The 13,308-nt window shown below is 46.4% G+C and overlaps 1 protein-coding gene and 1 pseudogene across 2 annotated transcripts in view; both read left to right on the forward strand.

Moving 5' to 3' along the window:
* The window catches only part of SERPINF2 (serpin peptidase inhibitor, clade F (alpha-2 antiplasmin, pigment epithelium derived factor), member 2), a 5,352-nt gene extending 3,656 nt beyond the window's left edge, over positions 1-1,696 (forward strand). For both annotated transcript variants that reach the window (XM_006891025.1, XM_006891024.1), the window contains 2 exons: positions 205-409; positions 1,284-1,696. In XM_006891025.1, the coding sequence (XP_006891087.1) occupies positions 205-409; positions 1,284-1,696 (618 nt within the window). The remainder of the gene's footprint in view (positions 1-204; positions 410-1,283) is intronic.
* A 694-nt stretch (positions 1,697-2,390) lies between these two features.
* The window catches only part of LOC102864209, an 11,600-nt pseudogene continuing 682 nt past the window's right edge, over positions 2,391-13,308 (forward strand).

Genomic DNA, 13,308 nt, shown 5'->3' on the forward strand with positions numbered 1-13,308 from the left:
TTATTATTATAATTTATTTTATTTAACAATCTAAGAAGTTCGCAGCCATCAGCAGTTCCAGTGCAATTTCAGGTGCAATTGGGAATTCGGGAATCTCAGTGGAGCTGTTAGTGTAGCGAACCTTGTAGGTTCCAAAGTGTTTCTTGTCTCAGCTCCCTGGGTGCTCAGTGCTCACTGGTCCTCACGTCTTCTTCCCGTTTGCAGGTGGCTCACTTCCCCTTTAAGAACAACATGAGCTTTGTGGTCATCATGCCTGTGCAGTTCGAATGGAATGTGTCTCAGGTGCTGGCCAACCTGAGCTGGGACACCCTGAACCATCCCTCGATGCGGGAGGGGCCCACCGATGTCCGGCTCCCAAAGCTGCATCTGAAACACCAGTTGGACCTGGTGGCCACACTCAGCCAGCTGGGTAAGAGCATGGACCAGGTCAGGCTGTACGGCGTGGGTGAGGAAACCGCTGCAGGCAGGGGCTGTAGGTCAGACTGCCCTGTGCGCTGCCTTCATCTGGGCTCTCAGAAGGAGAAGAGTTTGATGTGAGTCCTTGGACTCTGTCTTGGTTTGGCCTCTCCAGGCAATATGGCACTGTCTACCTAAGAGGATTGCAAAGACCCCCAGGTGAGACCTTGGGGTGGCCTCCTGGAAGGAGGAAGATAAGCTGGGATCAATTGTTACAGGTCAGCATCAATCTACCAGTTATATAGGGAGTTCTGGGGGCCAAGTAGTAAGGAGTTGTGTTGCCAAGCCAAGGGCACGCACTTGGAACACACCAGCTGCTCCACAGGAGAAAGATGAGCCATCTCCCCCTGTGCAGTTTACTGCCTCTGGATACACACTGGGGGATCCGATTTGATGGCACACAGCAAAGCAGCTATTTGCTAAGCAACCTTGTGTGCCAGATGCTGTTCCAGGCCCTGGAGTGCCCTGTGGACCAAAACCCCCAAGTCCCACAGGTTGGGCAGGTGAGGAACCAAACAACTCACCGCATTGCCATCAAGTCAGAACTGCCAGCTGACCCTCCAAGTGGGTTTTCAGAGGCTGTAAATCTCACGAGAGGAGACTTGTCCATCCTTCTGGGGAGCAGTTGGTTGATTCGAACTGCCACAGAGACACTGCCTTTGGGCTGGCAGCACAACTCCACGGACTATGCTGCCAGAGCTAGCTGGAGACCTGTGGGTTCAAAGTGTTTGCTGTCCAAGGGGCAGTTTAGACCGGCTGTCCTGGTGGGTCTAGACTGGCAGCTGTGGGCAGGGGGCAGCCCTGACCAGCCCTCCACTGCTCTGCAGGCCTGCAGGAGCTATTCCAGGCCCCCGACCTGCGTGGGATCTCTGACCGGAGCCTGGTGGTGTCCAGTGTGCAGCACCAGTCCACCTTGGAGCTCAGCGAAGCTGGCGTCGAGGCAGCCGCAGCCACCGGCACAGCCATGTCCCGCATGTCCCTCTCCTCCTTCTCTGTGAACCGCCCCTTCCTCTTCTTCCTCTTCGAGGACACCAAAGGCCTGCCGCTCTTTGTGGGCAGCGTGAGAAACCCCAACCCTAGTGGGAAGCCGGAGCTTAAGGAACAGCAGGATTCCCCCACCGCCAAGGATTCCACCTCGGACGAGAAGGCCTTCCACTTCCACGACAAGTCCTTTGGCCCTGACTTGAAGCTTGCACCCCCCTCAGAGGAGGATTACCGTCAGCTTAGCAGCCCAAAGTGAGGGATGGTGGCCACCATTGTCCTGAGCCCCTGCCTGGACAAACCTCTCAGCTCATGTGACTCTTTCCAACCAGCTTCGTGGGATGGGGAGGCAGGGTCTTGGGGTGGGGGCCAGCCTGGGAGGGGAGAGGAGTCATTCCTTCCCATCTTTCAGAATTCTGGGGTGGGGTAGGGTGAGGGAGGCCAGGTCTCAGGGAATTCTGCACCATTTCATCCACAAGGTGTCATTTTTTGAGGCTTGGGTGGGTAGGCCAGGAAGGCACAGAGATTAGGCTATTCCCAAAGTCAGCCGGGACATCTCCATGTTTGTTTACAAGACAGGAAGAGGCAGGAGGGGGGCATCCCAGGACACCCTGACTGCAGAGAGGGAAGACAGCCCTCTGGCTGGGACAAAACATAGTCCCAGGAACCAGGCGCTTTGGGCCAGGCCTGTCCTGGGACCTGGGACTCACTCGGTCTGTAGAAGCCAGGTGTGTCTGCCATTCCTCTGGAGGCTGCCATGTAGTGACCCCCTGCCCTTGCCTTGACTCCCTGGCTCCCACTGCTCCTCAGAGAAGCTGGCACTGCCATCATCTTCCTCCCTCTCTCCTGCCTTCCTCTGGTAGCTTGGGGGGCCATGGCAGAGATGGGCCTCACAAGCTCCCAAAGCCTCTTTTGTAGTTTTTGTAGTGATTTTTACACCAATTGAATAAAGAATGAATGGGCTGGGCTGGTTCGATGTTCTGGACGTGGGTGAGAGCAAAGGGGGCTGGAGGAAGGTGGGGAGAACATGACACAACCGTCTGAGGAGCAGGATGGGGGATGAGGGCTGGGCCCCAGGAGGACCTACAGTGCTCCATGCCATGTGTGGGTCCCATGGTCACAGGCCAGCCCTTCCCCACCCAGCAGTCCCTCTGACCTTGTTGGCCCACTGCAGGGGCACCGCCACAGCAGACTTCACTCAGCCCACTCCACTCCACAAGCCTTGGGGAGCTGGCAGCAGAGGCGGCTCAGAATAGCCCAGCTTCCCAGATGGGGAGAACTGGCAATTAGGGAGCTTGCGGAGCTTCTAATTACACACTGGCCCCTCGGGCCAGGATCTGGCGCCCGCCAGCTGGGTGGGTGGGGGAGGCTGCTGGGAGGACCCGTCTCCAGCTGGAGGCTGTCCCTCCTCTGGGGGAGCCTGCCTTCATGCCACACCCAGGAGCTGGGTGTCCATACAGGTGAAGAGGGCCAGGGCTGCAGGTGGGTGGGCTCCCTTCCAAGGTGGGCCTTGTCTGTGAGGGTGGAGTGAACGTGTGGCAGCAGCCACTTGCACCTCTGAGGTGCTGTGGTGGAGAGCAAGGTCCTCCACTTGCCTCCATGGATGTCTCAGGAAGAACATTCTGGACAGAGGGAGGCATGGACTTTGTCAAGGGGGATCATGCTCAAGATGAACAGGAGATGCATGAAGTTGGGGGTTCAGGAAAGGAGTGAGGTCAGAGAAGAATCCCCATTCTTCTCTGGGGTCAGACTATGTCGGACTTTTGGGGGAGCTCTGGTGGCCTAGTTTATAAGGGGTTGAGCTGCTAACCTAAAGGCCTAAAGGCGTCGCCTCTCCAGTGGTTCCAATCCCCCTCCTGTTCTGTGGGAGAAAGATGGCCAGTGCCCTCCTGTGTGATTTACAACCTCTGAACACTCACTGGAGGGCCAGCTATCTGTCTGTCGGTTTCTACTCAATGGCAGAGTTTTGAGTTTTTAAAATTCATCCTAAAAATAACAGCATTAAAAAAAAAAATAACAGCACTTATCCTAAGAGAGAAGTCATCACTGGAAAGTTAAATCGGAAGTCAACATGGCAGTTCAGTGTTAGAATTCCCATCTTCAGAACCAGAGGCCAAGATATGGTTCCCAGCCAGTGATCTTACGTGATGCCACCAGCCCCGTCTTCCAGAAGGTGCTGGGCAGATTCCAGTGCTGCTTCCAGGCTGAGATGGAGCAGGAAGAAAGTCCTGGCTATCTATTTCTGAAAACCCAATGGACCTGTCACAGTGGTTCAAGTGGAAACCAGTCATGGAGATGGTGCAGGGCTGGGCAGCACTTCATTCCATCGTCACCATGAACTCAGGTCCAACTTTGCCATTTGTTGCTAGATTGTTCTTCAAAGCAGTTGTAGCAACATACCTTCTCACCAGCCAAACACAGGAGTTCTTGGGTGTCCACAGCCTTACCATACTTGATATCATCAGGTGTTTAAATGTTGCCTGTCTGAGGAGTGTGGAATAGAAATCTACGGCTGCATTTGCCCTCTCCCGGCTACTGTTGTTAGATGCCATCAAGTCAGCTATGACTCACAGGCACCTGATGAACAACAGATCTGAACCTTGTCCTAACCTGTGCCATCCTTACAATCTCTGATACGCTCAAACCCATTGTTAGTCACCATGTCTATCTTGTTGAGTATCTTCCTCTCTTTCTCTGACCCTCTGGTATTTCCCAGCATGATGTCTTTTTCCAAGGACTGGGCCCCTCCCGACAATATACCAAAGTCTGTGAGCCAAAGCTTCACCATCGTTGCCTCTAAGGAGCACCCTGGATGTACTTCCTCTAAGACAGACTTGTTTGTTCATTTGGCAGTAGTGGGTATTCCCTGCTCTTCTCCAATACCACAATTCAAAGGCATGATTACGAGTGAGGCTAAAACATCTTCTCATAAGTCTACTTGCCACATAGGATTCTTCTCCTGTGAGTCACCTGGACCTATTTTCCTTTTGAATTGTTTCACTTTTTCTTCTTGATTATTCTTTATATCACAGGGAGTTTTGGTGGTGTAGCCTGTAGGATGTTGCCCTGCTAAACCAAAAGGCTCTGTCTCTGGAGTTCAAATCTACCAGCTGCTCCACAGGAGAAACATGGGCAGTCTCCTCTCTTTAGGATTTACAGCCTTGGAAGACAATGGAGGATCAAGTAGACAACAGTGAGTTTAAGTTCCTTGAGTGTATCTTGTTTTTATGTGCTGTCAAGTTGCCTGTGACTCACAACCATGTGTATAAACCTGTCTCACTGACTCTGATACACTTATCCCCATTGCCCTAGTCACTGTATCAGTCCATCTCATCTGGGGTTTTCCTTTCCTGAGCTGTCCCTCTACCCTTCTGAGCATGATGACCTTTTCCAAGGATCAGTCCCTCCTGGCCACATGCCCAAAGTATGTGAGATAGAGCTTCAGAATCCTAGTCTTCAAGGAGAAATTTGGTTTCATCCTCTCTAAACAGACCTATTTGCTTTTTTGCAGCACAATTCAAAGGCACCAATTATTCTATCCTCCTTAGTCACTCTACAGCTCTCTGATGCATACATAGCATGTAACTGCAAAAACCATGGACTGGATCAGGCACACCTTAGTCTCTAGACTGACATCGTTGCTTCTTAGTACTCTGAAAAGGGCCCCGACAGCAGATTTACCTAATGCAATTCATCTTTTTATTTCCTGACTGTTGGTGTCAAAAGTGACTGAGGAGCCGAGCAAGCTGCAACGGTTAAAAACCTCAATCTCTTCTCCATCTATCATGGTGCTGCCAATTGGCCCAGTGGTGAGAATCTTTGTCTTCCTGATGTTGAGCTTCAAAGCATATTGAAGACTACAGTCGTTGACCTTCTGCAGCAAGCACTTCTGGTCCGCCTCAGTGTTAGCAAGCAGGGTTGTGTTATCTGCACAACGTATACCTTATAGTTAGTAATTTTTTGCCAGTTCTGTTACAAATACTCTCTCTCAGTAAGAAGCTCTAAGAAGCTTGTTTTAAATTTTATTTTACAATACCTTTTCATGAAAGCAGTTTTTACGTTCAGTGTTAACTCAATCAACTTAAAATTTTTTTGATGTCTCATTAAAAAAAAATCTTTTCTACTTAGAGATCACAAAGATATCCATCTATATTTTTTCCCCTAAAATGTTTGTGATACACCTATTGTGTATGTGTGTTTGCCTTTTTTTCTTAAACACACACAGCCTATTTCTAAAAATACACATGAGAAAGAGGCTAACAATGGTGTCTTTCTGGAGTATAATTAGTGGTTGGAATACAGAGAGGGGACTTTTCACTTCATACCTTTTATTCTCTCGATATTTGGTGAACAATAAAATTACATGCTCAAAAAAAGTAAATAATTTAAATAGAAGTCATTAGAAAAGGTTTTGTAGAAACAGGAACAGTTGTTTACTTTTAAATCTTTAATGCGCTGGAATTAATTTTTAATTCTTTTTAAATTGTGGAGTGTGGGAATTCATTCTTGTGTTATGGTGTCAGATAAGGATGCAATTCTTATTGTTCTGATGGAAAAGGCCTTGCTTCAAGATCACTAATTGAGGATTAGCTCCACCTGGATTGTCCTCCTGCCTTCCTGTTCTTTAAAAATAACAAAAGCCAGGGAGCTCTTGTGGCCTAGTGGCAAGAAGCTGCACTGCAATCCCAGAGGTGGTGGTTGTGTTGTTAAGTGCCGTCGACTCATAGCGACCCTATGAAGGAGAGTCCTCAGTGCTTGTGTGTCTTTCATCCTCTCTCCAAGTTCATAGGGTTTCCGGAGGCAAGCTATTACGGAAGCGGGTCCCACTTCTCCTTCCAAGCTTGTTTTAATCGGGGAGCTCCACCCCACATATGACACATCAGTGTCACAGTGTTCAGCCTCACAGCACCCACAAGTTATCGCTGTATGGCAAGTGGACACACCAGGGCTATATGACCTAAAGGAATGTTTGAACAAAAACAATGACAGTTCAAATCCACCAGATGCTCTGCTGGAGAAGGAGGGGCAATCTCCTCCTATATCAATCAGATCTGATTTGATGGTACACACACACACACAAATAATAGAATAAAATCAAATAATTAAAAAATAGCAAAAGCCTGCTTGCCACAGAGTTGACCTGGACCCAAGGCAACTCAATGTTCTGTCAGGGTCAGGTTCGCACCATAGGTTTTTCAGTGGCTGATATTTCAGAAGTAGCTTGCCAGGCTTCTGTTCTGAGGGACTTCTGGATGGACTTGCTAACCTTTTGGTTAGCAGCCAAGTGTGTTAAACATTTTACCACTCAGGAATTCTTTTCTATGATTCTTTCTCTCACTGTCATCAAGTTGGAACCACCTTAGAGCTGACTCTGTTGGTTTCTGAGGCTGTAAATCACTTGGGAACAGATTATTCAACTTCCTCTCAAGGAACTCCAAAGGCTCTTGGTCTGTGCCATCAGAATGCCCTCTTTTCCATGATTGTTGTTGTTGTTATGTGCCATCAAGTTGCCTGTGACTCACAGCGACCCTATGTACAACAGCCTTAAACCCTGCTCTATCTTGTGCCAATCTTACTGTCTCTAACACACCTACTCCCATTACCGCAGTCATTGTATCAATCCATTTCGAGGGTTTTCCTTTCCTGCACCATCCCTTCACCCTCCCAAGCATGACATCTCTCTCCAAGGACTGGTCCCCCCTTACATGTCCAACGTATGTCAAATGAAGCTTCAGAAACCTTGCCTGGTTTCATGCTCTCCAGGACAAACCTGTTTGTTCTCTTAGCAGTCCATGGTATATTCAATACTCTTCTCCAACACCATAGCTCAAAGGTATCTATTTTCCTTCTATGATCCCTAATCACTGTCCAGCTCTCTGATGCATAACAAGTAATTGCAAAGCTTATATCAGGTACACCTTAGTTTCCAGACTGACACTGTTGTTCTTTAGTACTTTGGAGAGGTTTTTGATAGCAGAGTTTGCCAAAGTAATTAGTCTTTTAATTTCCTGGCTGCTGGTGCCAAGAGTGTTGATTGTGAAGCCAAGCAAACTAAAGCTGTTAATAATCTCAGTCTCTTCACCGTCTATCATGATGATACCAGTTGGCCCAGTGGTGAGAATCTTTGTTTTCTTGATGTTGAGCTTCAGTCCATATTGAAGGCTACAGTCCTTGACATTCTGCAGCAAGCACTTCAGGTCCTCCTCAGTTCCAGCAAACAGGGTTGTGTCATCTGCATAATGCAGATTGTTGATGAGTCTTCCTCCAATCCTGATGCCACATTTCTCCTCATAGAGCCCAGCCTCCCGGGCAATCTGTTTTTCCATGATTGGTGTATTTTTATTCACCTGTTAAGGCTCAGCTTGTTGTGTGCTGTCTAGCCAGAACCAACCCATAGCTGACCCTCCGGTGGGTTTTCAGATTCAGTTACTCACACGAGAGGAGACTACCCACCCTTCTCCCACAGAATTACTAGTGGATTCAAACTGTGTGCCTTTGGCTTTGAAGCACACTTACCACTAGCCACCACAGCTCCCCTGTGACAAGGTTCAGCTTAGAGTCACATATTCCAGAAAACCTTCACATCACCTCACCCCAACTGCGGTATTAATAACCTATAGAACAATTCCGCCCAATAGAAATATAATAGGAACCACAAAAGTGGGCCTGTTGTGGAATTAAAATATTTCTTGTAGCCACAGTAAAAAATAAAAATAGGTTAATTTTTTAACTCAATATAATGAAATATCATTTAAACATGTAACCAATATAAAAATTATCAATATATTTGACATTCTTTGTATCATACTAAGAACTAAAAAAATTAGTGTATTTTACATTTGCAACCAATTTAAATTCAGATTGGCCCCACGTCAAGTGCTCTGTAGCCACGATAGCAGTGGGTTGGGTTTGGCAGCCACGTGAGGGGAATGGCTGCCAGTGAACACTGCAGTGTGGTTTCATAGACTTCCACCTCTATAAGGACCCTGGCAAGGAACCTGGTGAACCAGATTGTGACTCAGTTATCTTGTGCTGTGATCATAGAGCAAAAAGTGGATGGCTTTAGCAAACAAGAATTTATTCTCTTACAGTTTAAGAGGCTAAAGTTCAAATTAAGGACAAGAAGGCCCACTCACTCTACTGGTTCTGGAGGCAAGTCCTTGTTTCCTTCTGCATTTACAGGCCCACCACTCCCTGGAGGATTTCCATGTGTCTTGGTCTCCCTTGTTGTTGAAGAGGTTTCTTTTTAAAAAAAACTTTCAATTTTATTTTATTATTTTTTTGTGTGGGTACCACCAAATCGGATCTGACTGGTACAGGAGGAGATTGTCCCTCCTTCTCCAGCAGAGAATCTGGTGGATTTGAACTGCACACCTCTAGGATTACAGTGCAGCTTCATGCCACTAGGCCACCAGAGCTCCCTGTCAAGGAGGTTTCTTGAGCCGGGCTCTTTGTCTAAAATGAGCAACTCTACTTCTGGAGATGATTTCTTGGTGATATTAAGGTCCTTCAACTTTCATCTGGCTTTCTCCCCTTTAATCTCTAGTGAAACAGAAGGTATTACAGGCCACATACTCTAGGGAAACTCTCTCTACATCAGATTAAACTGTGATGTGATGAGAGGGTGATGCATTCCATCCTTTGACAACTGTTTGGTCCACCAGATCAATACAAAGCTTCGACATTATATCACTGTTGTTGTTATGTGAGTCACCCAGGACTCATAGTGACCCTATGCACAGTAGCTCTGAACCCTGTCCTATCCTGAGCCAATCTCACTATCTCCAACACACCTATGCCCATTACATATACATTTTTTTTTTGGGGACACAGTTCAATCCATCACATTCCACCCTGTGGCCCCCCAAATTTATGTTCTTGTCACATGCAAAACATTTTCACTCCCACATATCACCCTAAAAGTCTTAAATCAACTCCAAGTCCAAATTCTATCCTCTTATCCAAATTCTTCTCCATCTGTGACTCTAGACTGCAAGTTATCTGCTTCCAAATACGATAGTCAACCAAGAACAAAGCACAGAATAAAACATTTCCATTACCAGTGGGAGAAATTAGAGGGAAAGAAAGTGAAACATGCACCCAGCAAGCCAAATACTTATCTAGGAGGACAATTTCACCTTCAAGACTTAAAAATAGGGGAGCTCTGGTGGCCTAGTGGCAAGGAGCTGCAACTACAATCCCAGAGGTGCACAGTTCGAATCCACCAGATGCTCTGCTGGGGAAGGAGGGACAATCTCCTGTACCAGTCAGATCTGATTTGACAGTACACTCACACAAAATAATAAAATAAAAAAAAATTTAAAAAAGACTTAAAAATAATCCTGTAGTCTTTGAGATAATCAGTGGCTCTGCTCTGCAAGCCCTTGGTACCGGCCGTCTTCCCTACTCAGTCAGGAGGTGCTGGGCCCTGGGCTCCAGCGCTGCCTCCAGCCTCATGCTGAGAACTCTGCTCCCTCTGCTTGGCCAGTCCTATTCTCCAGGCCAACAGAGTGGTGACCCTTCCTCCTTGGTCCCAGCAGGCCCCATTCTTCAGCCCCCTCAGGAATGGCAGCTCCACTCCTTCAGTTCTGTGTTGTGGTGGTGGTGGTTTTTAGGTGCTAAAATGTTGGCTCTGACTCACAGTGACCCTGTGAACAACAGACCTGAACCTGCCCTACCTCATCCTCCATCTTTCCAAGCATGATGTCATTTTTCTAAAGACTATCCCTTCCTGAAAACATGCCCAAAGCATTTTTCTAAAATTTTATTTTAATAATTTTAATGAACATTTACAGAGATTTTGGATTTCCATTCATTCATTGTTGCCCTTTTCTCCCTGTCCAGCCCTCCCCCCGCCCCAGTTAGCTCCTCTCTTTGAAAAAGTAAAATTCTTTCTTTCGTATACAATCCCTCCGCACCCATCCCACCGCCCTGAGTACACTCCACTATGCACCCTTAATTCTGGACTCTTGTGATAACTATAATACCCTATCATATATTGCTTTTAAATTATTCTCTCCCTCGTCTGTTTCAATGCAGTATACATAATTTATCCAGTTTTTCTCAGTCTCCCCCCAATCCTGATGTCAGTTCCATTGTACAACAGTGGCACTATGCAGTATTTGTCCTCTTGCGACTGAGATATTTCACTCAGCATAATGTCCTCCAGGGTCACCCATTTTGAATCATATTCCATGAGTTCCTTGTTTTTCAATGCATCCTAGTATTCCATTGTGTGAATATACCACAGCTTCTCTATCCATTCTTTTGTTGATGGGCACTTAGGTTAGTTCCAACTCCTTGCTATTATGAACAAAGCCGAGATAAACATGGGTGTGCATATATCTGCTTGGATGTCAGTTATGGTCTCTTTGGGGTATATTCCCAGTAGTGGAAATGCTGGGTCGAATAGTATATCTATTTGTAACTTTTTGAGAAAGCGCCATACTGCCTTCCACAGTGGTTGCACCATGTTACAGTCCCACCAACAGTGAATAAGGGTTCCAGTTTCTCTACAACCTCGCCAGCATTTGTTGCTTGCTGTTCTGTTAAATTTTGCTATTCTGTCTGGGGTCAGATGATATATCATAGTTGTTTTTATTTGCATCTCTCTTAGAGCAAAATCCCTATATTTTGAACATTTCTTCATGTGCTTGTTGGCCATCTGAATGTCTTCTTTGGTGAAGTGTCTGTTCATATCCTGTGCCCATTTTCCAACTGGATTGTTTATCTTGTATGCCCAAAGCATTTGAGATGAAGTTTCACTATCCTTGCCTCGAAGGAGCACCTTGATTTGAGCACCAGTCATATTAATGGCAGCTCCACATTCTAGAACTGAGTTGGCAAAGAGTGTACTCTGAAACCTAGGTGTCCGTGACCCTTAGAAACCCCAGAAATCATGGTCCCACACTGAGATCTAGGAGACTATGGCCTTACCCTTTCAGACTGGGGCTGCTCTGTCTCCAGGGCTCCTTGATCTCTTGAAGAGACCAGCCTAGCCTCTATCCTGCTCCAGCACACGTCACCACACTCTTGGACTCTTCCGATAAATGCACAGAGGGACCCCACTCCACCGGTTATCTTCCCAAAGGCACTTTACTCACAAGTCCACCAAGTGCTCCACTAGGAGCCAGGAAGCCTCCTGCCTGGAGACCCAGCTTTCTTGCTGTATGAGATGGCTTTCCATGCGGTCTCCTGTCAGTTTCTAACTCTGTAATGATCCCCTGGCTCTGCTCTTGCTTCTGTACTGTCTGTGGTGTTAAAATCACAGCCCTAATCAGATGCAAAGAGAGTTTCCCCAGGGGATGTCTGTGCCTTCTCTACTGTTAAAACTCTCCTCTTTTTTCATTCTGAGCCTTTACCAGAAATGCCTTTGACATTTAAAATTTATATCAACAGTCTCTTGAAGGCAATCATGGGTTTTACTATTAGGCCCTTTAAACTCTTCCAGACTCTATTCATTATCCAATTCCAAAATAGAGTTGACATTTTAAGTATTATTAGAGTCACAAGGAGCTCTGGTGGCCTAGTGAGTAGGGAGTTGTGCTACCAATTCAATGGTAGGCAGTTCAAATCCACCAGCTGTTCTGCCGGACAGAGATGGGATGGGCCATCTTCTCTTGTGTGATTTATAGCCTCTGAAAATCCCCAGAGGGTCAGCTGGACTCAAAGAGCCAGTTTTAACTCAACAGCAAACAATATTAGGGCAACACTCCATATTCCTAGCATCATGTTCTGTCTTGGTTGCCTCATGCTACTATAGCAGAGATGTCCACATAGATGGCTTTACCAACAGGAATTTACTCCTTACAGTTTAGGAGTCTGGAAGTACAAATTCAGCTCTAGGGGACACCACAGTCTCTCTCTGTCTCTTTGTTTTGGTGGTAAAGTCCCTGTTTCAGCATCTAGAGGCTTGGTGACACTCCCCACGTCTCTGCTTTCTTTCCTTGGTGTTAAGGCTTTCTCAAGCAGAGACCTGGGTCCTGAAATGACACACTCCACTCCTGCCAATTCTTTCTTGATAGTACTGAGGTCCACTAGTTTCTCCACAGTAGAAAGAGGGACAGTCTCCTCCTTAAAGATTTATACTCTCAACTTCTCTCCTTTGGGCACTGTGGCCGCAGCCACTGAGTATGCTGAAGAAGAGCCTTGCTTCTAGTGTCCTCCTCTGTGGCCAGAAGAAAGTGTGGTTGGATCCTAATGAGATCAATGAAATTGCCAGTGCCAAGTCTCTGCAACAACTCTGGAAACGGATTAAAGATGGCTTGATCATCCGCAAGCCTGTGACTGTCCATTCTTTTTTTTTTAAATTATTATTAATTTCAGTGAAAATTTACAGAGACTTTGGATTTCCATTCATTCATTGTTGCACTTTTCTCCCCTTCCAACCCTTCCCCCCAGTACACGCCCCTCCTGAAAAAGTAAAAGAAAAATTCTTTCATTATTTTACAATACCTCCCCCAGGTCTACTCCATTATGCAGCTTTTGCTCTGGACTCTCATCATGACCAAAATACCTAATCACATATCCCTTTTAAAGTTTTCTCCCTCATCTGTTTCAATGCAGTATACATTATTTAACCCATCTTTCTCAGTCTCCCCCAACCCCGATGTCAGTCCTGTTTTATAACAGTGGCACCATACAATATTTGTCTTTTTGTGACTGAGATACTTCACTCAGGATAGTGTTCTCCAGGGTCATCCATTTTGAATAATATTGCATGAGTTCCTTGTTTTTCAATGCAGCGTAGTATTCCATTGTGTGAATATACCACAGCTTCTCTATCTTCTTCATTCATTTGTTGATGAGCACTTAGGTCGTTTCCAACTCCTTGCTATTGTGAACAAAGCCACGATAAACATGGGTGTGCAT

Source organism: Elephantulus edwardii, unplaced genomic scaffold, assembly GCF_000299155.1.
Source record: "Elephantulus edwardii isolate Elephantulus edwardi_28Jun2011 unplaced genomic scaffold, EleEdw1.0 scaffold00094, whole genome shotgun sequence".
NCBI classification, from domain to species: domain Eukaryota; kingdom Metazoa; phylum Chordata; class Mammalia; order Macroscelidea; family Macroscelididae; genus Elephantulus; species Elephantulus edwardii.